The 27380-nt window shown below is 46.0% G+C and overlaps 1 protein-coding gene across 1 annotated transcript in view; it reads right to left on the reverse strand.

The window, feature by feature from the left end:
• Window positions 1-631: 631 nt before the first annotated feature.
• Window positions 632-27380, reverse strand: part of LRRK1 (leucine-rich repeat kinase 1) — a 78061-nt gene continuing 51312 nt past the window's right edge. The window contains exons 17-33 of the mRNA XM_009702054.1: window positions 26963-27083; window positions 26550-26709; window positions 25616-25892; window positions 22439-22610; window positions 20858-21021; window positions 19481-19620; window positions 17656-17905; window positions 16069-16235; window positions 14753-14950; window positions 13802-14079; window positions 13415-13609; window positions 12444-12595; window positions 10741-10858; window positions 9295-9411; window positions 3384-4219; window positions 2694-2795; window positions 632-828 (exon numbers count right to left, since the gene is read on the reverse strand). Coding sequence (XP_009700356.1) covers window positions 651-828; window positions 2694-2795; window positions 3384-4219; window positions 9295-9411; window positions 10741-10858; window positions 12444-12595; window positions 13415-13609; window positions 13802-14079; window positions 14753-14950; window positions 16069-16235; window positions 17656-17905; window positions 19481-19620; window positions 20858-21021; window positions 22439-22610; window positions 25616-25892; window positions 26550-26709; window positions 26963-27083 — 3625 coding nt within the window. The 3' untranslated portion in view covers window positions 632-650. The remainder of the gene's footprint in view (window positions 829-2693; window positions 2796-3383; window positions 4220-9294; window positions 9412-10740; window positions 10859-12443; window positions 12596-13414; window positions 13610-13801; window positions 14080-14752; window positions 14951-16068; window positions 16236-17655; window positions 17906-19480; window positions 19621-20857; window positions 21022-22438; window positions 22611-25615; window positions 25893-26549; window positions 26710-26962; window positions 27084-27380) is intronic.

Raw genomic sequence — 27380 nt, forward strand, 5'->3', positions numbered from 1 at the left:
TGCAACAGTGCAGTTAAATAGCTCGCTCGCTCACTGAGATTCTGCAGTATTACTGGCAGATTATTTTCGGCTCTTTCACAACAACACTGCCCCACCATAGCTTTTAGGAACCAGAAAGGCAGTGGCCAGCCAAAGCTTATTACTGGTTCTTACACCCGGTTGTCTCTACACAGCAGTCACAACAGGGGCTACACCTGAAGTAGCCTCTGACAAACTTGCAGGGATGTGGGTAGCAGCCCTGCAGCGCAGGGCTTCCAGCGGATGCGTTTCCCCCGGGAGCAGGGGGAATTAGCCCCCAGGGAACCGCACTGCCGGCCAGCGGGGACTGGACCGTGCTCAGGCTGCCAGGGAAGAGCCGGCTGAGGCTAACGGAGCTCTCCTGGCTGACAATATACACTATAAAAGCAGCAGCAGCAGCCAGGGCATGCTGAAGGTGAGGAAGGAATTTAAAACGGGGAAGAAGAAACTAGAAATAGAGGCGTGAGCAGAACCGCAGCCACCTCCACCTTCTGCTCTCAATTACTGCAGGGGAACGTGGATGGAGCAAGAGAACGGAGCGATGGCCCAGCTCCCAGCCTTGGCCCTGCCCTGCTCACATCGGTTTCTTCAGCCCCCGAAAGCTCTGACATCCGTTCCCAGCGCCACGAGCACTACCTTCTTTTTCGCATGCAGGTTTCAAGCCTTCCCAGTTCTTCGTAGGCCTGGTAGAAAACGTCAAAGTCCCTGGCACTCCAGCCCCTCCAGACAGCCAGGCACCACTCCATGTTTTCGTTCTCAAAGCAGCACACAACCGTGTCCTTTGCTATAAGAGCAGCATCCACCAGCGTCCTGGGCAGGGAAGAACAGAGCAGAGAAGGGCATTAGAGCGGAGAGCGGCTCTGCGAACACAGCACACCGCCGCTCATCTGGGAGGCACTGACTCACAAGCTTTCCTTTCCAGCTACCGAATCTCTTTTTATAAGCTGCAAATCCTTCAGAAAGGAGAAGGCAACAAAGAGAGGGATCAAAAACTACGGCATGGCAAAAAACAAGTGGCTCGGTGACACAGGAGAGGATTTTTAAAGGGATTCAGGTGCCTAAACATGCAGGTGGGTGCTTAAGTCTGCCGTGACATTTGAAGTTGCTGTTAATCTCCCGATTTGTTAAATCCACGGACTCTTTTGCCTGCTCCCAGCTGGGCATTTTCAAAACAGCTCCATCATGCCACAGCTAACAGGCTGCCGAGAGCTTCCGCAGCCTGACATACAGTGTGGTAGCAGGATGGAGCCCACCTCTGCCAGCTCAGGGCACGAGCCCCTAGCCCAGAGCAGCAGGCACGGGGCTACGGCAACGGCCCAGGGATCCGCAAGGTTCATGAAGAAGGAGTCCTGCGTGACAGCACCATGTTGCAGGTGCTTCCCTTCACGGTCCCCGAGCGTGTTACCTGATCGAACAACAGTGGTTGAAGCTGGCCCTGCAGATAGCCCAGAGGGAGGTGGCCAGGCAGAAGATGACACTTTTGTCCTTGCAGGGTTCAAGGGACAGCAGTCCAGCCCTTGCTGGGCTCCTTCTACTGCTCTGATAGCAGATGGGGGAACACCGGCCCCAAAGTGTTTCCCTATTGGGGAGCACTGGCAACGAGGGCTGTCCTTGGCAGCCGGTTTTTATCACAAATTGCCCCTAAGAAGCCACCTCCCTCCCCTGCTCTGCACTTGGAGGAGGCAGGCACTCTCGGTTGGTCTTCATCCTGGTGGTAAAACAGGGCGAGTCAATGGCCATCGTGCCTGAACCAGCCAGGCTGCAAGGCGGCAAAGCAGGACAAGGCTGAGGTGGCCCTGTCGCTTCATCTGAACTCCACACTTCATGTGGGTAAAGCAAAATCAACCTAAGAGTACCTGTGAACAATAAAGAGAATCCTCCGCTCTCAACGAACCGATAAAGACACTCAGTTTGCAAATAGAGGGAATGGCGGGAGCACTTTGATCACTTGTTGTGTTTGCCTAGTGGTAATAAATGATCAGTTATAAACCTTAGCACTGCTTAACCTCCATTTGTTCGGACACAAATAGTACAATCCCAGACTGGTATTTAAGTGATCAGCACGAACGCCTCCTCCTCTCTAGCAGCTATTTATTTACTTGGACTCTCATTCGCTGTATGAAACATTTTAAATTAATGTATATAACTGCTCTCCCCTGTGCTCCAGGAGCCTTCCCCCGGCCCGTCACTGCCGACAGCACAAAGGTGCTCATTTAGAGCGGGAACGTCAACCTGATCCACGTGAATGCAGCCACAGACAAGCACTGCGCTCTGCATAAATACACCTCTTGTTCTTAACGCAGGGCCAGAGTCTGCCAAGCTCCAGCGATCTTCTGCCAGGTGCCCTCAGAGCACCGCGAGTCAGGACCAGGCAGGATCAGACCGACATTTATCACATTGTGCAAGACGGCCCTGCCTGTCCCATTACGGGGGTACTTGGTCTCTGTGGCTTTGGAAACCAGATCGTGGTCGCAGCGCCTTCCCCTCACCATCTGCTGTGCCATGTGATGCCTTGATGTGCAACCAGCAACCACCTCTCCTCCAGCTGGGAGCTTCTCAGATGCTGCTGGATGCTGGGAGGCAGCTCCCAAGAGCCCCCAGAGCCACCCTCTGTCACCCAGTCCCCTTCTGCCCATCAGAAACTGGTGTGATGGGCGCTGCCCCATCAGCCTCACCCGTAGGGAGCCAGCTCCCCAGCCTTCAGCACGGCAATCACTCTGCCCCGCTGGGTGCCGGATTCTTTCTCCAGTCCGATAACGATGATATCCCCTCCTCTCCTGGAAGAGAAACGAGGGAGATGTCACATGTACTCAGCAAGAGGGACTGGTGACAGCAGAGGACGATCCGTGTTGGATATCCATCCTCACTGCTGCAATCCCTCCTGCGGTTACCTGACCTTTTGCAGGAAGGGGGGCACTGCGATGCCACTGAGGGCCATCCTGAATCCACTACAGTGAGAGCCCCCGTGACAGGCAAAATCAGATTCCCAGTGGTTTCCATCAGCTCAACAGGAGACAACAGGATTTGCCAGGGTTGTGTCTGAGCAAGGAAGCTGCCTGCTGCTCTTTGTTTCCTCAGTAGCTGGGGAAACAGGGCTTTGAGTCTTACCACCCACATTTCACTTCTGTTGAAATCGATCCTGCAAGATCTTAGATGTGGCCATCCTACCCAACACTAGATATCTTTAAAAAGGAGTCGAAAAATCAATGTACCATTGCACTGGGAACAAAATTTCGTAGTAACTTGACTTTCTGGGCAGGTGAATCATACTGGGAATGTAAAAGTTCCTGAATTAGCCTGAGCTAATCCCACGCTCAGCCCAGGAGGGATTTGGATGAAGTTGCTTTGATAAGTGATCCACTTACCTGGGGATCCATATGAGGTCTTTTACCGGAAGAATCTTGACAGCTTGGAGATGCTGCGTGTTGTCACCCACAGGCATAGCATCGTGATCCAGGGAGGGCTTCAGCTCATGAAATTTGTCAGACTCCTCAAAATCTGTAGAGAGCGGTGCACTGGAAGAGCTCATGGGCGAGCTGGGTAGGCTGGAGGGGCACCGCATTATCCTGTTAGGAGGTGAGGAGGAGTAGGAAGACACAGAGCAATAATCTGTGAGCGAGTCCTGGTGGTTTAGTATCTGGGTGCCAACCTCTGGGCTGTAGAGAATGCTCATGTCCTCCAGCGGGTTATTCTCCGTCGCTTTGTGGTTTATAGGTGCTGTAGCTGGGATGGCCGCCGAAGGCTGCTGGATCGTAAACATGTCTCTGAGGGGGCTGCAGTCTCCGCAGAAGTAGCGTGCACAGAGCTGGTAGGTGGTAACGTGATACATCACCAGAAAGTTGCTTTTATCGTCCAGACACCACACCACCTCCTCCCCGTGACACTCCGAGTTGCAGGCGATGGATGTGATCACCGACGGCGGGCTGAAGGGCTCCAGCCTCCTGCTGATCTCCATCGTGGCACAGTCTATGATGAGGATGCCAGGGCCGTTGCTGTACCAGACCTCCGCTCCGCTGTTGGTGATCTCCATGGCCTTCACGGGGTACGGGTTCTGCCGGGGGTCGTCATCAGAAATGTTGAACTTGGACCTGTTTGCCGTGTGGGAGCACAGGTAGGAGTAGCTGTCCCCTGGGATGCCCTGGGACACCGAAAACACTGCTACAAGTCCATCTGACAAGCCGGCCAGCACCACATACGAGTTCTGCAAGAAAGACAGCAGATTCGCTATCCAGATTCTTTACTTCTCTGCAATACCAGAGCTTTCAATCCCAGAGGCTCTGGCTGCCTCCCACAATCCCGCAAGTACACTAGTAACTTACCCCACACCATTCAGTGATAACAGCAACATAAAAAGAAGTCATTACATAGAAGCTGCTGCAGAGCCATACTCCTCTCACCCAGTATTACCTCTCTCTTTATTGGCAAGGCAGGACAGACGGACCTGGCAGCCTGCCCCGAAGGTTAACAAATTCAAGCTGGAGTATGTTCAGAGACAGCCATCATGATCCTAGGAATCCAGCTGTAGAAACCCGGCTCATTTCCAAAAAGGAGTAAAGCTATTGCTATCAGTGTTGGTAGGAGAGGAATGGAAGAAATGCAGTAAAAATGGAAAGAAAGGGAGGCAATCCTCTCGCAAACAAGAGCATACAGTGATCGCTCTGCATCCGATGTCTGCTGCCTTGACAGCACCGCTCCTCCCAGGGACGTGCTCTGGGTCTGGGATCGCTGGCAGCTCCGAGACGTCCCAGCAAAGGGCACAGAAGCAGCAGCAGTTCAGCAAAGTGGCTGCCAAGTGCCACAAACAATTCTGCAGGTAGTTAAAAACCTGCCCCTAAATGTACAGATGGGGTGGCTGCGGGAGCCACAGCCGGCGTTGAGCTCCGGTGCAGAGCTCTGCGGCACTGCTGTGATGGATACCGTCACGTCCCATGGACGGGAGCCGGTGAGAAGGCCATGGCTCGCCGGGTCTCCAGCTCCTCCAGCTCATCACAGCGGTGCAAAATGCTGTTAAACAGACTGGGAAATGGATCTCTTGGGAACAAAACTCCCCATGACCTTGGGTCTGTACCAGAAACTCCCTCATCTGTGAAGCAGATAAAACAATACCTACCTCAAAGGCCTTTCTATTTCCTCCCCGCGGAGTAATAAATTCTAAAAAAAGACCCTTTGCCCAGGGCTTTTTTTGCTGTTGTTACAATCTGGCCCGACTAAGCAAAGCAAAACGAACAGAACCAGACAGAGCACCGCCAGCTGAACTGACACAACCTCACCGCTCCGCAGCTGGGTCGCGGCAAAGCCCTGCCTCCCGGCGTGCCCGAGACGCCAGCGACGCTGCCTGCCTCTGCGCGATGGGACGGGGACTCGGCATCACCCCTCGCTGCTCCTAAATGAAGGGAAAGCCTGCGCCCTTTCAGGGATCTTGGCTGTGCCAGCCCTGGAAGATAGCTTAAGTCTGTAGAGGCCAAAATCAGTGTCTTGAACAGGTCCCAGATATCAAGGGGCAGATAGCACAGGGGTAAGTATTAGTTTAATTGATAGCACTGTTTGCAAGGCTCATTAGGAGTCTTGGACAGAGAGATCCTATCTGCATACAAAGTATGAGTAAAACCATGAGTGTGCTAAGCCCGTATGACTAATCCAAATCACAGCAGAATTTTACTGTAATGGGAAAAACTAGGGAAGCAAGTGGAAAGTTGTGAAATGGGACTTGGACTTTAACTCAGTCCAGTCCCAATTCTCTAACCACTAATTAAAAGAAACCCAAATGGCCTGCAGTGTTTGGTGCCATGCCCCAACTGCCACAGGGATCTGGTGCAAAGGCTCCTGGATACGGCTTTGCCAGGCAGTTGCATCAGTAGGTTGGAACATGGCACGATGCTTTGCACAAGCTGGGTTTTGGGTTAACTTTTTCTTCGGAAAGGAGCTCAATTATTTAAAACGGAATAAAACAAAGCAGAACAGCCCGCATTTCTCTGGTGAAAATGGTCCAACTTTTTCAGTTCAAAGGACTCTGCACAATAGGTATTTCTTACTACAAATGGAAAATTTAAATTGAAACGGGAACATTTGAAATTAACCGTAATGTGAGTATGCCAACCTGAACTGCTCCTAGCGTGACACAGGACACTATTAAAGTCTTCAGAGATCTCTGCAATTTTGCCTCATTCGATTTGAAAGTGCTAAATTATCCAAGCATAGTCTTCATAAAAAATATTTTGATTTCTTTGATTAGTGTCAGCTACTGCAGAACAGAATCCAGACTCCCTGTTGGGTTCCGTAGGCCAAATTTCCTCAGCACTGAGCAATCGGCACCATAACCGGGCAGAGCTGCGTCAGTGATCCCCACCCAGCTTTACCAGTAATACCGACTCTGCCAAATTCTAGCCTGTCTGGAGTAGCACAATGGTGGAAGCAAATTTGGAAGATATTTTGTGGTTTGGGGCACTTATTACTCACTGCCTTGGCTACTGGGACCTGTTTCTATCCGGCCACTGCTGTTATCTCTCTGTTTAAGAAACAAGCAGTTAGGAACTCAAATGCTGAGACATGCCCTCAACCTGATTGAGACGAGGGAGTGACCCATTTCACAGAAGACAATGGCAAAGGCCACCCACCCACGGGTGCCACCGACTTGCCAGACTTTATTAGGTGCCGGTGCAGCCGGGCAGAGAGGCAAAACTCTCCAAATCAGGGTATTACAACAGTGACCAAAGGCAGGCAGGGCAGCAGCCTCCAGAAACCTTAAGTAACTTTCTCAGAATTCATTTTCAGCATTTGGGCTCTACAAAGAGCCAACAAAAACACACAGCAACAAAACTGCATTTGAAGTCTCCGTCCTGCCAGAAGTCCCGCTGTGCCAGGGAGGAAGGCCTCCGAGCAGGGCTGCGACGGTATGCGATGTGCAGGAGATGAGCTGGCTCCAGACGTCCTGTCCTCGCAGCTAAGGACAGCACAAGGCTCAGAGCCATCGGGACGGCCGTTGCAAGCAGGTTAAAAAAAAAAGAAATAGAGCCCCCAACACCACGGCCTCAGTCACCTCCTCCTCTCTTCCCCGCAGGGTCTGGCACTGCTGGCAGTGAACGCCGCAGCAGGCTGCAGCCTTTAAATGCAGCTTTTGTTTTCATGTGCTCCAGGTTTTTGCAAGAGGCCAGGGGCTTACACCCATTCAGATTTCTCTCTCCCTCAACATCTCTTTGTAAGAATGCTGGAAGCCAATTCAGAAAGCATCTTGGTTTTCTCTTTTTAACCTGTTCGTTTGCTTATTTTTTTTCTGAAAGGAAATTTACTGAAAATTTTATTGTTTGCCAACAACAATGAGTCTGGTGACAGAAAGCATGCAACCAAAAAGCTTAAATTATACAAGACTTTTCCTTGGCGGGCGAGTTTTGGATTCTGGGCCCCTCTCCGCTGCTTTTAAATTTCCATGATGCTTCCTTTGGATGAGAAACCAAGTTTTGGAAACTATTTCTTTTGGATCAGTCTTCCCAAGGCAGTCGTAAAGAATTCCCCTTCCCAGCAACATCCCTCAGCAATTCTCTGACTGCGAGTTACCTCACTTCTCATCAGTTAAAGGCTTTCTTCCCAGGGAAATGCGAGCAATTCTCTCTCCACTGGACAACAATGACTGTGTGATAACTCTGATACAGCTTGCTGCGCTGTACAGTGAGTTTGACAAGTGTAAGCTTTCCACTTAGCTTAGTTGGAAGAACTGGCTGTTTCGAAAAAGGGTTTCGTTTCTTGCCAACCTGGTCTGCACATCCCTATGGCTGCTGCTCTGGCTATTTCACTGCCAAACTCATTCATAGAAAGGAGAGAGGAAAAAGTAAGTCCAATAAACTAAGAAGGAGTGCGTCGAACGGATGTGGATTTCTGGAAGGTTGGGTAGGGTCGGGGGAGGAAGGGAGGTGTCTAGACTCAATATTACTATTGTAGGGCCTGGCATTATTCATGACATTTTCTAGGCAAGCCACAAACTGAAAATAGAAACCAGGAGACATAAAGCCACTCGTAACCCCTGAGGAATGGCTTTGCAAGCGGTATGACAGTGGAAAAGCTGAAAGCGAAAGACTCGTTCGACTGTCCTGGACAAAACCTCAGGCAGCATGAAAAATAAATTTGCCCTGCACATCAGAAATGAAACTCCACGGCAGAGAAACGCTGCAGGTCTGGGAGCCAAAGAAAGCCAACAGATGCAGCCTCCTGGCGGGTGAAATTCATCCCTGTGCCAACTTTACATCTGTGCCCTACTTTAGTCCTACTTACACCATGTTTGGAAGTGAAGCAGTACACCTTACACTAACCATCTGCCTTGGATTCAGTTTGCAGAGATGCAGCAGTCCGAGCAAACGAGCCAGAAATGGACAATAACTCCGAACGGGCATGTGGTATAAAACAGCTCCACTGTTGCCCTGAGAGCTGCTCAATATTGAGCTTTTAGACACATACCAGCCTGCTGGCATTTGCAAAAACTACACAGCTACCAATAATGTTGGTACATAATTATATGTTTTTACTTGAGGTGGTTGTAAGCAAACCGGAGGTAATTTAGCCCCAAAACAGTTTTTATACATCTCCCAAGACTTGCCCGCAATAGGCAGTCAGGTCAGATTTCTCTTGCCAGTAACTGGATGTTGGCAATTCCAGAACTAGACAAAGAGTGTATAACTTTTGTTATTACCTGTAAGAGTAATTACCCATATTACTCATAAAAGTATTGCCCCTAAGAGCTGGATTACCCATAAGAGCTGTATTATCTAAGTGTTCTCATTCAAAACCAAAAAAGAAGGGTGGCTGAGCCTAGGTAATATTTAAAGATGATTGTGCACACAAATGACAGTGTGCACCCACACCAGGAAAAGAGGGTACAAGAGCAAGGATACACCCAAGTCCTGCATTAGCAGTTAACCAATCTCTATCCTAACTATTGTTTCATGTCCCCTCCACTTTGCTTGATCAGCCTAAACCTCGTCTTCCAGTGATGTGGAAACACAGCTGGAAAACTTCCTTGCAGAGGAATTTGATCTATTTTGACTATTTTCCCAGCAGGCTTGGAAATGCCAGCTTTGGTCCCCTGACTCGGGTTCTTGCCCACACCTCTGTCTTCTGGCAGAGGCACACAGACCTGGAAACCTTCACCTCGCACTGCCAAAATGTTCCTGGGCATGGCAAAGTCCTTCAACACTAGCTAGTGACAAGCTGCGCAAACTCTGGCAGCTTGGCCTGGCAGCAGACGGCTTAGTCTCACTAATGTCCCTTTTCCTTTAGGTTCCTCCTTACCTTTTTGACAACAGGCATTACTAGAAAGCAGCTCACAGTAGCAGGAGTGTCTAAACCCTTCTGTGGAGTCTTTAGAGGACACATGCCCTGCAACCCGTACACAGAAATCTTCTGGTCCTGTGAAAGAGCACATAAAATTCTATAAATTTTAATCATCGTCCACGCTTTTCATATTTTGATACCTGAACAAGATCAAATTGGTTCCAAAACCAGTTTTTACTTGTATTTTTTGATATCCAAAGCCTGGATTTCTCTTTGTTTTCCCTGGAGAGAATTTGCCCTGTCTGTGAGTAGAAAGTAGGTACTGCCTTCCCCAGAATGAGCTGTGGGCAATACACGCACTATCCAAAAGCCATCAAAATCACCACTATAGGTATTTTATCACCACATCTAAAAGTAGCATTTGACAACCCTGACTGCACAAATCCGAAACGTGCCAGGACAATTGAAACATGTTGTTTGTCACTTCGCATTAATCTGCCAATTCAAAGAGAGCCAGTATTACATTGCATGTGGAATTACACCTGCTCTACACATCTTAAATCTAGTAAGCTGACATTGAGCACCCAGTTCAGGAAAGAGCAACACATTTCATTTTGATCAAAAAGGTGGACATACAATGCTTTAAGATTTCTGAATTTTAATTTTTCTATACTCCTTGTTATGAAAAAAATAGGAATACTTGAACTTTACCTCTATGTGGGAACAGAAAAAGTCAAAATACCTTAGTTTCCTACGGGGAAAAAAAGATCTATATTCTCACTCAGTTACAGCATCCATGCGAGGGTGGAGTGAATTAACCAACACAAATTATTTATTCAGCAAGTGTGGCCTTTTTTCCCCTACTCTGAAACACTGAACTTCAGGAACGTTTCAATTTGTTTCAGCTATTTTTTGTTTGTTTTGTGTCAGAATGGGCTGACACTTAACACAGCCCTTTTTGATGGGTGGAGAGGGACTCTGAGGGATAAATTAGCTATGCTCTCTCACTCTTATCTTTTTAGCTGCAGTTTTCCATGGTGAACACAAAACTTGGGTACCCATTTCCCAGCAACTTTCAAATCCCTCAGGCCTCTTTCAAAACCCCACCCTTAAACGCATGGTTTCTTTCACTGCTTCCCTTTATCGCTTACAGATAAGGACATTTCCCAGATGAAACCCTGGGTACAAACAAGCTACAAACCAGAGAGTTTTGCCTCGGAAAGCTGAGGTTCCCATGATCGCTTTGAATACCAGGAGGCATGATTTTACTCGAGGTATCAGCTATGTAACAGGTAGAAACGATATACCCGGAGACGGTAGATGCAAAGTCACGCTGCCCATCTGAGATGCCCATTGTCTGAAACACCCTTAGCTTTACTAATTTAATAGGCTCTTTCTCGTCATTTGTGTCTCTTCTAACGAGTCCGCTCTTGAGCGGGGCACTGAAGCACAGGTAACACTCACCTCGGTGGCAGCCCAGAGGGCATTCTGAAATTTTAGTTGGCAGCATAGCTTCATTCCTGGGCAGCTCATCCTCTCCACTTCTATGACTCCCTTCTCCGGATTCACCACCGTGTAGTTTCTGAAAGGAGCAAATAACGATTTCCTACAGCCAACATTCACCTTGCACACTGTTACAGGATGGTACTCGGCACTTTTGGCCAAGCCATAACACAACTGTCCAGATGTGGACAATGCTGAAAGGATCTATGCCCCTCCAAATGATCATCCTAAAGGAAGAGAAATACAGATGTGCCATGGCTCTTCCTCAGGGGGCAGATATGCAATTGCTTCTGTGAAGATTTAAACTCAGCTACCTGACTTTGCACGGAAATGGGTTAGGAGAACTTACGTGGCCTGTTACTGTAATTCAGCTAACTCCAGCTGAATAGCAGTAATGAATAGCTGGGAGGTCTTAGCCCATCTTGCCCATTAGCTTCTCAAAAGAATATGTGCTCCCTCTCCAAGGTTACTGCCTCAGTATTATCGGGCTTCATTACTTACTCTAGTACATAAACAGAAGAGCATGATTCTTCCAAATAAGAGCAAAGATCTGTAACCTGATACAATAATTTAGAAATATGACTAATTAATATTTTTGTAACTAAAAGGATTTTGTTTGTTTGCGGAAGTTTATTGGGTTTGGGTGTTTGAACAATAACTGGATATTCACAACCACATCTGTGAGCCCCAGATGTTTTACCAGCTGTGGCACAAGTAATTACACATCCTGAAATCTGTCACATATAAGTAATTTGTTATTCTGCAGTCTCCAGCAAGTGGATTGTCCAGTCAGGAAGCAGATTCACTGAAATATATTGCTGTGAATATTTGGACAACATCCATGTATTCAAAATACATCTGTGAGTCCCATGTGTTCCACCGGTTTTAGCAAGAATAGTTATACTGTCTGCACTGAACGACTGACCAGGCACCACAAATAGCAAAGCAAATCGTTTATGAACATATCACGTACCTTTCCCATTAGGTTAATGGTTACAAATAATGAACACATTAACATAAATTTCAGATCAGTTTGTGAATGTTTCCAAATAAGACTGGGGCTATAAAAATCAGTAACATCCATAAAAATAAACGTAACTAGCCATGGGTCACATGTGGCTGAGCAAAATACCATCATCTCAGTCACAATTTAATAACATTTAAAGCACATACCTATTCAGTATAGCACACATTTTACTGGCAGTATACACTTGGATGCACACACAGCTTCAGGCATGTGGTTAACTCCCGATGATTTCAGTAAGATTTAAGCATGTGCTTAATTGCTTTGCAGAACAGAGATGGAAGTGCAGTCTCAATTAGGAAAGGTTTAGTGTTAAATGGCCTCATTAGGAAAGGCAGGACACGTCTGTTCTCATGTGCAAATGCTTCATCCTGTGTGTGTGAATCATTACACTGCCCTAATCTTCTCCTCATATTAACTGAAGCAGAGTTAAGCTCATTAAATATCCTTTATCAAGCAACCACTGTTCCCAATTAAAAGAGTTTGGGAAAACAGTGTTCGTCGTACCCTTGGCATTCACCCAAATTCACTCTCACCTTCTCTACCTCCCTCCCAGAGGCATAAGTGAAGACGCTGAAGGATTTTTACTTACAAAGAAAAAAGAAAAAAAGAAACAAATTACTAATACGAGCCATCTCACCTGGTGTCTTCCTTCCCATCCCAGAACACCAGAGTGTACTCCTGTCCTTGGGAGCAGAAGAAGGAAGACTGCTTCCCACAGGATAGCAGGTACATAAATGTTGCAAAGGTAGGATCTTTCATCTGTCCTACCACAGAAATGGCCAGTGGACGCTGTGGGGAAAGGAAAAGAGAAAGACATACATCACATAAGACAGTTGGAGGTCCAGATGAAATACAAGAATCGTAATAATCATTATTTATTAAAGTTAGAGAGCCAAGAGGTAGGTCTTTGTTAATAAACACTTCTGCTGCTTTCTCAAATCTGCACCAAATTCTCCTTATAAATCCCACCTTATCGATTCTTAGCATCCTCCGTATCCCAGACACAAGCCAAACCTCTTCTGTACTTCCATGGTTTGGTCTGTGATTCTCTTACACATTTTATTGATGAATTTCTTCAGGTTTATGAATATTGACCCACTGTCATGACAGTGTCTACATGTTTGTGAGTCAAGCTGACCTTAGTTTGAAGGACAGCAGCTCTGAAACACCAACTTTTAATTAATGAAAGACATAATGCAGCATAATCCTTTTCTGATACTTTCAACCCTTTTCTTCCTCAAACTGCCTTTTATAATCTCAGGGTTTTTGAAGTCTTTGTAGTTACACCCATAGCATGATACTGTAGCTGTTTCTAGAAATTATGGGTAACATCTTGCCCTGGTGAAGTCAATAGCCTAACTGCCATTGACGTCAAGGGACCTTTATGTCACTGCAGATGTCTAAGGCCACCAATCTGCCATCATTCCATTCACAAAACTCTCATTTAAGTCAACAGAAGTTCTGGGTCAAATCAGCAGGAGGGGTAAACAGGCAACCGAGCTGTTCTGCTATACTGAAAGCAAGCTTAGCCTTCCCCCATGAAGGAGGGTTGCCAGATCCGTGTAGCTACAAGATCAGGAAACACTGGACATGAGGGTTGCCTTGTACCTTTTCTGGTTTAGTGTCCCAACACTCCATCATGAGTGCCTGCATCCTATATAGCTGCACCTCTTCCGGCTGCCCAAGAACAGGACGGATCCCTTTAGACAGCTTCTTTGCAATCTGGAGCTGGTGTTGTCCTAGCACAGGGCGCTGACCAGAGAGCAGCTCATACAGGACCATCCCATATGAGAACATGTCGACCTAGAGCCCAGAAACAGAAAGAAAAAAACAGGGCAAACCTCCCTTAGTGGGTGGAGAGGAGAGCAAGGAAGGCCACAGGGGGACAGCTAGTGCTGCACACCATGCACGTGTAAGGGGATTCAGCCCCATGCATGAAGCCAGCCCACCACAACTGCCACAGAGGGGCTGCCCCCATGGATGCACCACAGTTACCTTCTCATCGTAGACGATGCGAGGTCTGATCTCTGGAGCTTGGTAGCCTGGTGTGCCTTCCACGCCAAGCGCGCCTTCGTGGAATGACTGCCGGGAGATTCCGTAGTCGGAGAGTTTGATATTGATGTGCTCTTTGACGTCCAGGGACCATACCAAAATATTGTCTGACTTCAGGTCGCAGAAGATGATGTTCTTCTTGTGCAGGTAGGCAAGGCCTGTTACAATCTGATATGCTATTTTGTGTGTCAGCATGTGTCCCAGCGGCACAAAGGAAGACCCTGGCACAAAGGAACAGCCTGTCTTCAGTTCTTGTAATTGCAGTAACTGCTTTTTTCCCCCCCTTTCTCCTTCTCTTTTAAACTCCAGAGCAATAACTAACAACCTTTTAAAACATCACTCAATGCCACAATTTGAAATGACACTGTTCATGCTACTGTACACGTCTGACAGTTCTATTACATTCTTTTTTTTGAATGCTTTCACTTCTAGACCCCTAAATCTTCTGGTGAAATGTAAGTGTTTGACTGAAAGTTGACACAAAGCCAAGGTGCCAAGAGGGTCAGATGGCCTCAACCTATCTTGGAATTAGTGTCATTCATTTGACAGCAACAGGAATACAGATAATTATGAGAGAATTTAGAGTGCCAGACACCCATCTGCAGGGGGAAGAACACACCATTACCCATGCAGCACTGAAGTGAGATGCACTTCTTATTAATTTGCAGAGAAATTGAAAATCCAGGTTTCCAAAGTAGTTTTGAAAATCCGGAGCATCAATTTTTACTAGGTTCCCAGAGGCATAGTTTAAGAGCAATTCCATCCCTCCCACTTCCCCTAGTCTGGAAAAAAATCCCCTTCAGTAAATTGAGCAGTAATTTAAACGTTGTTGAGCATTTGTCACTACCATGACTCGGAGCGTGAGCTCTCCCAGGAGGGAGACCCTGTCTTTACCTTTGGAGTTTTCAGACAATACAGTGGTGAGGCTGCCCAGGGGGGCCAGCTCTAGGGCAAAGCAGAGAGGATGGATGCTGATGCCAATGAGGGAGACGATGCAGGGGTGTTGCAGCGAGTGGAGCATGCTGGCCTCCTGGCGAAACTCGGAGAAGTTCTTCATGGCATCCATGGCTCTCAGGTGTTTCAGCATGGTATCTGGCAAGACACACAAACCCCTTCTCACTCCCCAGCTGAGAAACCAAGTCAGAAACTCTTTGGAAGGTGCTAATCGCTGAGCAAATGCTGCAGGAAGAAGGCAGCTTGTGGGGTTACGCCAACAGCAAGGGGCTTTAAGTTGCATGCACATGTTGATGCATGAGCCAGTAACAGACATTGGCTATAAGCAGGATATATACGGCTGCCTCAGGAAGCAAGTGCTCCCTTGGTCCTTTAACACCAACCTCGAGTGTGTCTGGCACACACTGTTCTCACATATCACCTCGATGATTTTGGAAAAGTAATGCTGTGCTTTTTAAAGCAGAGACTCTCTGGGTGTGGATGTCACATTGCAGACCCTTTGGTGGAAGGACCCTTCCCTGTGCTCTCCTGGCAGCCTTGCCAGACGAGGGACCCTTCAGAGTAATTCTCCTCTGCCATGGGACACCACAGGTTGCTCAGGCAGATCTGGTCTTTCCAAAGGTTATCCGTCACTAAGACAGCAGCTGGCCTCCTCCACAGCTCAGGGGTCCACTGCATCATTCCCCAACAAAAATGAGGGAAGTGAGGCACTACTTTCCCCTTTCCTTCATCCATGGACTGAGTTTCTGCTGGAAACCTGGGATCGACAGACAGCATGTGCAGTACGAGAGCCTGTCCCTGCCTGGAGGAGTTGGCAGGCTGATGAGAATTTCCCATTTGCTTTCTGTAGCAGCTGGCACAAATGGAGTAAAAGACTTCCTCAAAGGTGGAGACCCACAAGTCCTTAGTGCAAACCCATGCAAATCCACACTTCTCATCATTGCCAAATGGCTTGGGAACAGGAGATGAAATCTTGCTGCTCACCCCAATCAAGGGCTCTGCCTTGGCACCCATTGACCTGCAGGAGAGAAGCTTCCTGCAGTGCCAATGACCTTCATCGCTATAAGTGCTTTCGCAAAGGACTCTTTAAGACACATCCTCCTCCTCCTCCATGGAAATGCACCAATTGTGCTATGTATCGCAAAGCTATATTTAAACAGATTCTGCCAGCACTTCGGAGAGCGAAGGCTCTTTCATCCTAGCTTGGATCGCAGACTGCAAGAGCTGATTCCCGATACCAATTCTGTGTACTGTACCTGCAGCTGAAGTGGGAGAACCTTTGCATTTTTTAATCTGAAATCTCTTCACAGCCACTGGTTTTCCTTGGTATCGTGCCCGATATATAACAGTCCCACTTCCACCCTGGCCAAGAACATTGTTTTCATTTTCACTGCATTCCAGTTTGCTATTTTCCAGGAACAGTCTGCCAAAAAGAGAGTGGGCCTTTTTAATTAAAAGTTTCAAAGACATTCTGAATTCATGTTTTTAATGTGATTTCCATTTTCACAAATCCCTAACAGGTTCTTGTCTTGTCTACTGAGAGGACTGGATCACCGAAACGACCTTGGTCACCTCAATGTACTCTATGCTGGCTCACGTTGTACAACAGATTTCTTGCAGAAAAAAGTAACTTGGGCAAATAAGCAAAAAAGGCTTTTTACCAATTTATCCCACAAGAATCAAACAGATCTGGAAAGCACATAAACTCCTTTTCCAAGTAGATGACACAGGTACCGATATTTGTACCATCTATCTGTATTAACAATTTTTTGCTTCATTTACATCCTGTTGCTCTTTTTTTCCACTGAGGCAGGACAGGATGTTTATGAACAACTCCACACTCTGAAACTGGATTATTCAAATCAGCTTACTGTTCCCAGGCTGCAATTCATCACTTCCCCACTCTTCCAGAGACTACTTTTACAGCTGTTCACACTTCAAACATCTCCACTCGCCTCGCACCCATCAAATAAATCTCTAGGAGAGAGCACTGCAAGAAAGGCTGTCGTGATGAGCCGATGGGGTGTCTGCCCAGTAAAATGACCCCAAGAAAGGAACAGGGGCCAGTGGGAGCACAGAAAGCTCCAACAGCAGCCAAGAGGACACAGTTTGGTTTAGAGGTCTCACGGCTCTGCATCAGGCACAGGGAGACCTGAAAGAGTATGAACTGAAAGAGACATTGGTCTCCTGTCCTGCCTGCTCTCAGGAGGTCTCTTGCTCTACACACTACGTAATAAGGAGCATAAGACTGAACCCATCTGGGAATGCAGTTAGGCAGCTTAAAGATTTGGCAATGCTGCTATGGGCAGAGAAGAGCTGCTTCAGCTGTTCAGGACTGCCACACTACTGCGACACATCCAACAACCCTCAGCCAAGCAGGAGCCTCGACTCTATGTGAATTCTCTAGTGGCATCCATATAAATTCACTCACCTCCAGCTCTTCAAAACTAAAGGCGATTTCAGTGCCAATCTTGTGACACAGTAGCACCGCCTTTTGGTTTTGCCATATTAAAATCTCCTTTCCGGGATCTCAGAAAGACTCCAACTACAGGAAGCTCCGGTCACAGTAGCGGGCAATGCAGGACAGCCGTGGCTTTAAAAAGCCACATCACACCACAGTCATCTCAAAGGACCCCCCAAAGTGATGACTCAGGCCACACTAAACAATTGTGCTGACCACCCGGAGTTCAGTTTGGGATGAATTGCCAGAGCAGTAACTGAGAGCGGATGAATTTGTTTCTTGTGGTCCATATGTTCCTCTAGCAGAGATGACTTAGGAAAAAAATCCAACTGAATTACATAGCTACATTGAAACTTAACCAAAGGGTATCAAATAACATTACCTGGCAGGAAAATCGGTCATGAAAAGCTCTGGGACCAGCTCTTGGAGAGAAACAGGGATGTCAGGGTGGTTAGGACATGTGATATAGTCCAGTTCAATGGCAGTCAGGACACAGTCCTCCATGTTAAAGTACTGCGCGTCCTCCACCTTCTCGCCACACTCATTCTCCTCCGGCTTGGAAGCTGCGCAGATGTGGCAGGGCACATACTGCTCCATCAGTAACGTGCCATCACTCTCAGTGGCTGTGAGCGCTTCAAAGCAAGCAAGCAAACAGAAAACAACATAACCCACACAAACTGAGAAAGAACAACAGCTCCTAGGGCATTCAAATGTCTACAGTCACTACCTGGATCCACTGGCTGAAAATGGTCATGCTCATGAAAGCAGCAGTTCACTGCAGTGTATTGACTGGAATAAGAAAACAGGTTTTTGCAACATATACACAGATAGCAGGGATGGTGCTGAGGAGACAGGACTGTTGACATAACAGCTACTCTGCTTTGGTCACAGGTAATGCACAGGCTTGCAAAGAAAACATATTTGGGACCAGTAGAAACTAAAAGTATATGAATAAAGCATTGGAGAGAACCTCCTACTTGCTGGGTGTCTCTGTGCAAACTGCATATAGGGATCACTGCGTCTGCTAAAGAGCATGACCGTGCAGTAGAAAGATGGCAGCTGTGAGGCTGCCCAGGAGCCCCAGCCACATCTGCTTCGCAGACTGCAAGCTGCCAGATGGTTTCAGGCGGACAGCAGGCATGGGAACGGGAATGGGAGAGAGATGGCACGCTGCGCTCAGGCTGAGCGCTTCAGGTGCAGGCTAGGAGTAAGCACTCACCTGCAGCACCCAGGTTAGGAACAGTTATTGTGGGCTCCCTTATGGGCAATGTTTTCAGCCTCCGAAGGGAAAACGTGGATTCTACCAAGACTAAACCTTTGGGAGGTTCACACCTCTCTCACCAACTACAGAGGGATTTTGTGGTGACAGGCTCTGTTAAATGCCTACAATTAGGTGGGGTGAATACAGGCTGTAGCCTTTGAAGTCATGATTCTTCTCAAGCTTTAGTGATCAACATTATCATTATTTTAAGCCAAAGGCAAATAAAATCTTCTTTTATCTTCATAACACGCAGAACATGAATATGTGAGAGTGCACAACTGTTTCCTCCAGAGAGGCTCCAATTAAGAGATTTTGGCACTGTTTTCTAGACTAGTGTGGGACGACAAAGAACACTTCAGATTTTGTTTTGGTTTTAAACAAAGTGTATTGGGGTTGCAAACAGCCCGCTGGGTAACAGCAGGATCTATGCTGATCACAGGAAAAACAACTGCAGGAGCCAAGGAAGTTACCTTGGCACAGAGACCTCGGTATCATATTCACTCATGCCTCTCACATCACAATTTTATAAATTATAGTGTGTTAGAAATGGTGGGCAAATGCTGATCCCAACTGATGCCAAAATGAGTTCTGCCATCAAGGGACAGTGCCAAGTAGTTTGGGCCAAATCCTGCCCCTTCTATGAGCACTGGAAGAGTCTCTTGAACTCCTACAGAAGCAGGTCCTGTTAAAACTGCAATGTTTCACCTCTGCTTGCTGTGGCTGACAGACTGAAAGACACAATGTCTAGACCATGGTGTGCTGGCAAATAATCTTGATCTGTCTGCAGGTTTATCAGCTTTTATCAAAAGCTTGTATTTGCTTGAGACTGTCAGAGCCTCAGGGGTCTTCAATTAACACATAGTATTGTGCACCTGGAGAACTCTGTCAAAGAACCTTCTGTTAAAAAGACATAATACTGCACAGAAAATTACAGTAGTTCTCTTACCAGGAAACCACTGGTCTATCAAAGAGTTGACATGATCTGTGATGAACGCCATTGCTGAAAAGTCTCTCACTTCTGACTGGGAAATTATTTTAATTCCACCACTTTTTTTCTTTTTCCAGTTCACATCAGAAGACTCGACACTGTGTAAGAAAGTCGAAAGACAGCTGCATGAAGCTTTTGTGAAGTATCAGCATCAACAAACTTTCCTTCTCGCAGGAAACCTGAGTTGCATAACAACACATAGTTCATAAGTAATCAAAATAAAAAGCAATCTAGATTTGAGGATAATTTTCAATTCAGTCTGTTCTGCAAATGACTTTCAGAAGAGAATTCTTGCACAGAAATGCCAGTTGCTCACAATGGGTAAATGCTGCAAAAGGTCAGACCCAGAGAATGCCAGAATGACAGAAATGCCCCGTACAGAATGATAGAGGGTTAGGAGTTTTAAAAATCAGTAATAAAACTCCAGCAGCCTAATAATAATAATACTACTACAATTTCCAAAAACTGTTTGGAAACGTTTATGCACATAACAATTTCTGTGCAATTCTCACCAAAGAAAAAAAAAAAGGTTTAACACAAAGAGCTGAGTTCTGTAACTCCCTGAAGTACATGGGGAGATAAAAGCATGACCACTGCCATGGTCCAGAATTAAGGATTCCAGCCTGTGATTTGCAATGTCTGGGTCCAAGTCTCTAATTAGCCACAGACTGCCTAGATGAACTCAGGAAAGTCATTGTGCCCTTCTGGTCTCCAACCAGAGCACCAATAGCTCCTCCCTATCTTGCCAGGGACTGAAAAAGTAAATGTATCTGCAGATACTACAGAGATGAAAGTCCTAAGTGGCTGCTTACTCTCTGCATTTGTGAAAGAAAATGGACGGCAGGTTTACTACAGGCTTGCAGCCAGCAGACACCCTGCTGTGGCCAGCTTAAACCAGTCGTCCATAGTCCCTGTTGCATGCAGTCTGATAGCCCAGAAGCACCTCCACTGATCTGGATTACTGCCACACATTGGTAAAGTTTTAGGATTCAGTGGAAAACTCACTGACGTAAGGAAATCTTTGCATGTGAAAATGCATGATTTTGCGCTGGTAGAGTTCTGCTCTGAGTATCACTTTCTGTTTTCAGGCCTCTTTAAATTTGTGGCTGCAATAACACATAAGGTTGATATATTCAGAACTGCCAAACAATCAGTTCTTCATCATTTTTGTCACCAGTTGTTACCAGATGAGTCACGTCTATTAGAAGAGCCTCCTCTTCTACTGATGAGTGAGCATATAGCATGAGTCAGGCCCGTTCATCTCCATTCAGACGATGTGTTTCATACACTCTATTAGTCCCCTGTCATGCATGCTGCATTACGAACACAAATTACCTAAGATAGCCTCCATCAAAGGTAACGAACAGACCTTCCTGCCAGTAAACAGTGTGAGTCCTTTTGACTCGGAACGTGCTGCAGCGGTTCCTTTGGGTGCCTGTGAAGCTGTAGATGGTGACCTTTTTGTTTCTCGTCTTGGTGTTCTTCTTGTTTTCAAAAAGCTGAAACAAGCAGAAAAGCATGAAAATCATTAAATTATTGACATTTCTCATAAGGATGTCGTTTTAATTGAGCAACTAGGTGACTTCTTTTTTTGGCCTTCACAGGTGCTATCATACGTTTTCCATTAAAGAGCAACTTGTGCACATTAAAAAATTTTGCGATGGAATGTAAAACAAAAACGCAGTAAAAGTTAGTTTTGCGGCAATGGAAATATTTTTCATGCCACTCAAAAGTTTCATATCAGTGAACAAATTTAATTCTGTAACTGTGACATTTGTTACATGAATTCTGCATTTGCAAAAGTGTTATAAACCTAAAGAAGAGATAAATGTTCTAGTGAATGATTAAGTCTGCCCTCAATGTGGAGAGTTAACTTTTCCACCTGTTTCAGTGGGAGGAAAATGGCTTTTCTCCAAGACACTTCAAACCAGCACTTAGAGCAAAATATATTTTTGTTTTAAAACCAAAGACTTAATCTGCAGAACTCCACTGTACTCATTGCTCTAAAGTTTATTTGTCTGCAGACGGGTCTGACGTCTGGGATCCTTTCCATTCACTTCAGTGAGGACTGGATGAGCTCCCCAGCAAAGGTGCTCTAGGGTCAGGTAGTGCCCATGAGGATGTAAGCAAGGGGTTGCCAAGACTGCCTGTTAAAACAGGTAAAGTTATTACATGGTCTGAGAAGCCTGGATCTTCCAAAAACAGGTATCATGTTTTCCATTTCTGTACATCAATGACAGAACACAGTTTAAATGGATAGCTGTTAAGAAGATACCACAGTAGTACTAAAAATATTTTGCAGGTATTTATTACAGTTTCCAGCAGGGCTATGTTTTCGGATATAAGCTGCTGCAAAAATATGTCTGTAACAACATCAAAATTCACTTAGCTTTCAGAACCTTACAAATACCACTTTAATGATAGGCATACCACTTGCACTAATAGGGTGCCTGCTTGCACTCATTATCCCATTAAGGCAATAGTCCCGTAATTTTCTTCTCATTTAAACCCATATAGATTCAGATAGCTGACTTTGGTGGAGCTATTCCAGATCTCCTCTGGCAAACGACGTGAACAGAGTCTGGCCCAGTGGAATGGTCATGGACAAGAGCCGCAGGCAGAACTCCAATTACTTGTAATTGGAAGATGCCGGAGGTACTGAGACCTTCCAAGGGATCATGTTCTAAGAGGCTGTGGAGAATGCAGGCTTTCTTCCCCAGTGCCAATTTGTTGTTCTAAATGACACCTACTGTGAAAACAGAATCAGATTTTGATTGCGAGTCTCATCTCTCCCTATTTACTCAAATAACGTTATTGAAGCCTGTGACTGAAGCAAGCCAGATGTGAAGAGACACCCACTTACACTGAACGACAACTTTAGCTGTCTTTTGCTTACAGAGAGAGACAGTAACCTACCTGGAGGTCCATCTCTGCCAAGCTAATAAGCATTCGAGCTATGAATCTTTGCCAAAAGCCAACTGGGACAAAACTCATCTTGAAGACCCTTTGGACTGTGTTTGTGGTCTGGTGGCAGAGCCCGTGGATATCTAACGCTGGCTTGGTAGGAAGCAGATGAGGGAGGAGGTAGCTGAAACACATCAAATCCAACAGCTCAGATTTTAGCTACAGCTTGTAACAGTGAGTACATTGTTATGGGATAATAAGGCGATTCAGTCTCCAAAGAGATTTTTAATGGCACAGCCTACCACATATAAAAAAGCTTTTAGACTAAAGGCACTGCAGCAATACATGGAGAAATTCATTTACACTATGGAAGCAAGCAGAGGCAAAACAGACATTACATAATTCAGCCAGGGCTATTGGACAGGGCTAAAATTGATGTAATGAGCAGGACATTTGTGTAATCACAAATTAAATGCATTAAAATATAAGAGTCATTAGAACAGCTGTGATGTTGAGACTCATTTTTTTGGTATCTTTACTACTGTGCCCTGGTAGTAAGCACAGAATTACAGCTGTGCTCCTACGTGGAACAGAAGGTAAATGCAAAAACAACCTATAGCAGCTCAGCTTCAGTAAGCCCAGCAGGTGGGGAGAGGAGGTGTCGTGGGAGGTGGCAATGAGGCCGTTATAGGCTGCAGGGACTGGACCACTCTGGCTCTCATCCCAGTCCCAGAATGAGAGCATCTCATGGGTCAACATGATAGGGTTTCCTGCTGCTCCATACTGCGGCCGATGGACTCCCTAACACATCCCTGACAAACTCCCAGGATGAGAGCTCACTTTGCCAGACTGATGCCAGCAGAGATATCACTTGTCTTGCTCGGTCTCCTCCTGCGATCAGGTTATTAGGTTCTTTGCCTAAGTGTGGAAAAGGCTCAGTGCTATCTGACTCTGATCGGTCAGAAGTAAGAGTTATGCTGGTGTAAAGGACCACAAAGTTTGCAAATTATTTTCAGATCTCCCAGTAAGCACAGAATATTCACTTGTCTTGATCTTTAGTACTTGGGAAGCGAAAACCTTTTGGAAGACTAGAATTGTCTTGGGAACTATGAGTTTTCCATAGCTGTCAATAAATATCTTGACAGCGATACTCTTCTGTACCAAATGCATTCCAAGATGTCTATATGATCAAAAATCTTATTTGCTTATAAGCACAAACACTGCTGTTTTATCAGCGTTGAGCCTGAGAAAATGTGTCGGCATCTGGGGTTCATCACTGATGAGCATAATGACAGCAATGAGGCAAATGGCCAAGGGACTTGACCAAAATAACAATCGCAGGGACTAGACACACAACTAGAACTAATGCTGGGTCCAAATCCAATGCTTTAAGCCTATCACATTTTCTCTCTAACAGCTGCAGTATCCTGTAAAACCTGAAATATCAGCTCAGAAAAACCAGCCATCACTAGACAACAGCTCTCTCCATATGTCACAGTCCATAACATCTGATGACATTTTACACGATCGAATTATCCGTTCCATGAAACATCTTTGGAATGTAAAACTGCTAAAAATTTCTCTTCACTTACAAATTACAGTAAGAATGGTCATACTTGCAACCCTATTTTGACAAGGGCAACAAAGCTAAAGTACATGCGCCTTAGGCAGAAAAGTGGAGTGCACCAAACTAAAAGTTCTTGCTCTATAAAGGTAGTGGATGCATCATATGCCAGCCAATAAACTTCCCTCAGCACATCCAAGAAAGGGTCTAGGAGTATAAGAAGACCAGTGAGGCCCTTCTGGACCACAACTATATAGTGGATTATAATACAGATGGTGGTTCGATGCTCTTGAACAGCAGCCAATGCAAATTTTGAAAATATGTGAAACATGCCCCCATCCACCCTTTCAGAACAGAAACTGGCAGCTGCTTTCTCTACTGACTGCACAGAAACCCTATCTGGCAATCTAGACAATAATTGCAGAAGCACAGTAACAAATAAGCGCTCTGTGTCTGGCTAGTACATTAAATTAATCCAACCTGCTATAGCTACAGTTTATCAGTGGGAAGAATATTCTACTAATGTGGCTTGGATCGCTCTAAAAAAGATTGGGCAGGCCATGAAAAAGTAGTTTCCTTGTTCCCGAGGCACAGACAATGTAATTGCCTCGAAGAAAAATGGCAGATAGTGACAAGGAGTCCAAAAGGCATTTTGGACTAAGCAGAAACATTGCTGCTTTATCTGTGTTAAGCCTGAGAAAATTTGTTGGCATCCGGGACTGGATAAGTGACAGGCATAATGACAGCACAGAGAATGCTGCACTTGTGTTGGCATTCAGAGCTCCCGAGAGGCTCAGGGCGACACAGCCGTGCTGTCCTGGAAGGGCAAGGAAGTGAAATGCAAATGCCATATCAAAAGTGCAATACAACTATGGTTTCACCGTTAACGCAACAACAGGCTGTCGCCAAGCAGATGGAAGAGAGAAAAATAGCAGGGAACTCTGCCCAGAGGAAAAGAGATCGGGGGGCAGAGGGGAGGAGGACTCATTAACATTTAAAGAGAATGAGGTTTCCTAGACCATTTCTAGGAAAACTATTGATCAACACCTATTGAGGCTAAAAATTAAGAAAATCACATTGCTACTGAAGCTACACTTTCCTGATTTCACTAGAAATAAAATACTACTACTTTCAGGGCTGACATAATTATTGATTGCCCTAAGTTTTCTGCCATACTCTGGAGTGAGGATCTTTCCCTGGAAACAGATGACTCCAGCCCATCTATATTTCAGGCCCGGCAGCCACAAGCCTCACATCCTCTCTCAGCTGCAGCTGTGCCGGCTGAGCGCTTACAGCTTCCACCTGCTCATCGCCACATCCCTGGCGGTGTCACTGCCTCTCCGTGCTGGTGGCTGAGCCTGTCAGCAGCCTCAGTGCACGAGTGGACAAAGACCTGCTTTGGAAAGTTTTCAAACTAGCTTGTTTGCACCAAAGGATGCTCATGCCAGGAAATACAGCCCAAATGGATGGGTGCCTTCCATTACGCTGTTTAACGCACTCAAATATTTTCTCATAGCAAGATCGTTGTCAAGACAACCGCTTATAGTGACAATGCCTGTTAATATCTGCTGATTAAATGGTCATTTTTCTCCAGCCTGGCTAAGCCTCTCTCATTATCAACGTACCTGTTATTGGCCACAGGCAGTGCAATTTCAAACTTGGCCAAGAACTGGAAGTACTGCTCTTCGGTTTGCTCAGTGAAGCCCGTCCCAACCAGCAGCATCCTGAGATCCTCTGCTCTGATGACTCCATTCTTAGCTACAGACTTGGAGCTCTTGATGTTGAAAATCCTTTGTAGACACTCTGAGAGCCAGACAGGGTCAAGGAAGTAGAGGTTTCTCAGGCCATGGCTTGTGTCTGGGAAGTGCAGTAGTGTACCCGTTTCTATGAGAAAATTAATCGCTGCAAAAAATGAAAGAACTGTAGATTAGCAATAGACTATCGTTAGGAAACCACAGAGGAGATGAGTAAGATTATGAGGCAGTCTGTGCAGTTTTATGTATACCAGATACAGCCAGCAGATAGCCAAGCCAAGAGAACAACATTTATCTGAGGAGTGCTGCTATCTGGCTCTCCACTTGTAAAACCCACATCTGACCACTTTACAGTCAGTATTTCTGTCCCCAACACACCTCCCCTTTATCCTCTTCCTGCCATCCTTACAGGGAAGGGCTCTCCCTGGCTCCTGCAGAGCAAGGCCTCTGTAAAGACCACAGAACCGGGGCCCTACAGAGAAGACAGCTTTGAAACTATGGCAACCCTCATTCTTCACAGAGCAGAAATAAGATCAGACAAAGTTTGTTTAAAAAACAAAACCAAAAAATTAGTAGCCTCGGTCCATACGAGAAATTTCCCAGCCCTCTCCAAAGCCCCATTACTAATTTTGTATCTTACCAATTTCCAAAGTGACCTCTACACAGGTGTGGAGCACTCTGTAACTGTTTTTTTGCACAGAAATTATCTAGTGGGCTTTTTTTTCCCCCCATTTTTATTAGTCATGGAATATTTCAATTGGTCACACATTGATTTGCAAGAAATTACTGGTCTGTTCTGACCTACCAGTTTGCAAGTCTTCATAGTCTTTGATATCATTTCCAGGTGTTTGCTCAATGATCAGTTCTATTTGTCTGTCTGTTAAATACTGCACATCATCATTCTGACTTCTTCTATGCTGTTCTGCAAGGACAGCTTCTTGAAGACTAAGGTAACTTCTTGGTATCTGCAAGCCACACAAGAAAAATAGCAGGATCGATATCAGACATCAGTCACTCTGCTGGAGATGAGCTGGCTATGTCATCTCCCCTTTACAGGGATCTTGTAGTGCTGCCTTGCCAAAGACAGATAGCCATCTTACATACTTCACATGCCTCCTGCATCAACAATATCTCCTAAAGTTCACCTCCCAATCCAACACCAAGCCCCCAAAAAGCCCCCCTTTGGTAAGGATCACCACTAGGAAGCACAGTTCTCACCAATCTCCCTGCAAGTTTCTGTGAGCAAATTGAGCTGCCGACGTCCTTCATGTTGCAAGTGACATGAAAAATCAGCTGTCGGAGTCCATCAAGGCCTTCCAGAGTCTTACATGAGAGCTCACTGCAAAAGTCATGCAAGGGTGAAGATTATCAAACCTTATCAGTACACTGGTTTCCTTTCCAGGCTCACTTTCTCTTATCAGTGACTTTAAATTTCCTGTGTCAGATGAATGGGAGGAAGGCTGTCAGTGAGCATTTTTAGCTTTGGAGAAAAATACAAAGACGCCTGGAAAAGATATTATTAGGTCAATCTCTGCTCTGCCTGCTTCATTCGCTGTGCACTGCTCTTCTATCCCCTATGCACCGTGATCTCTGGGGACTTCACCGGCAGACTGACCAAAGTCATCACCCTCTTTCC

The sequence above is a fragment of the Cariama cristata genome, unplaced genomic scaffold (genome assembly GCF_000690535.1).
Source record: "Cariama cristata isolate BGI_N322 unplaced genomic scaffold, ASM69053v1 scaffold13166, whole genome shotgun sequence".
NCBI classification, from domain to species: Eukaryota; Metazoa; Chordata; class Aves; order Cariamiformes; family Cariamidae; genus Cariama; species Cariama cristata.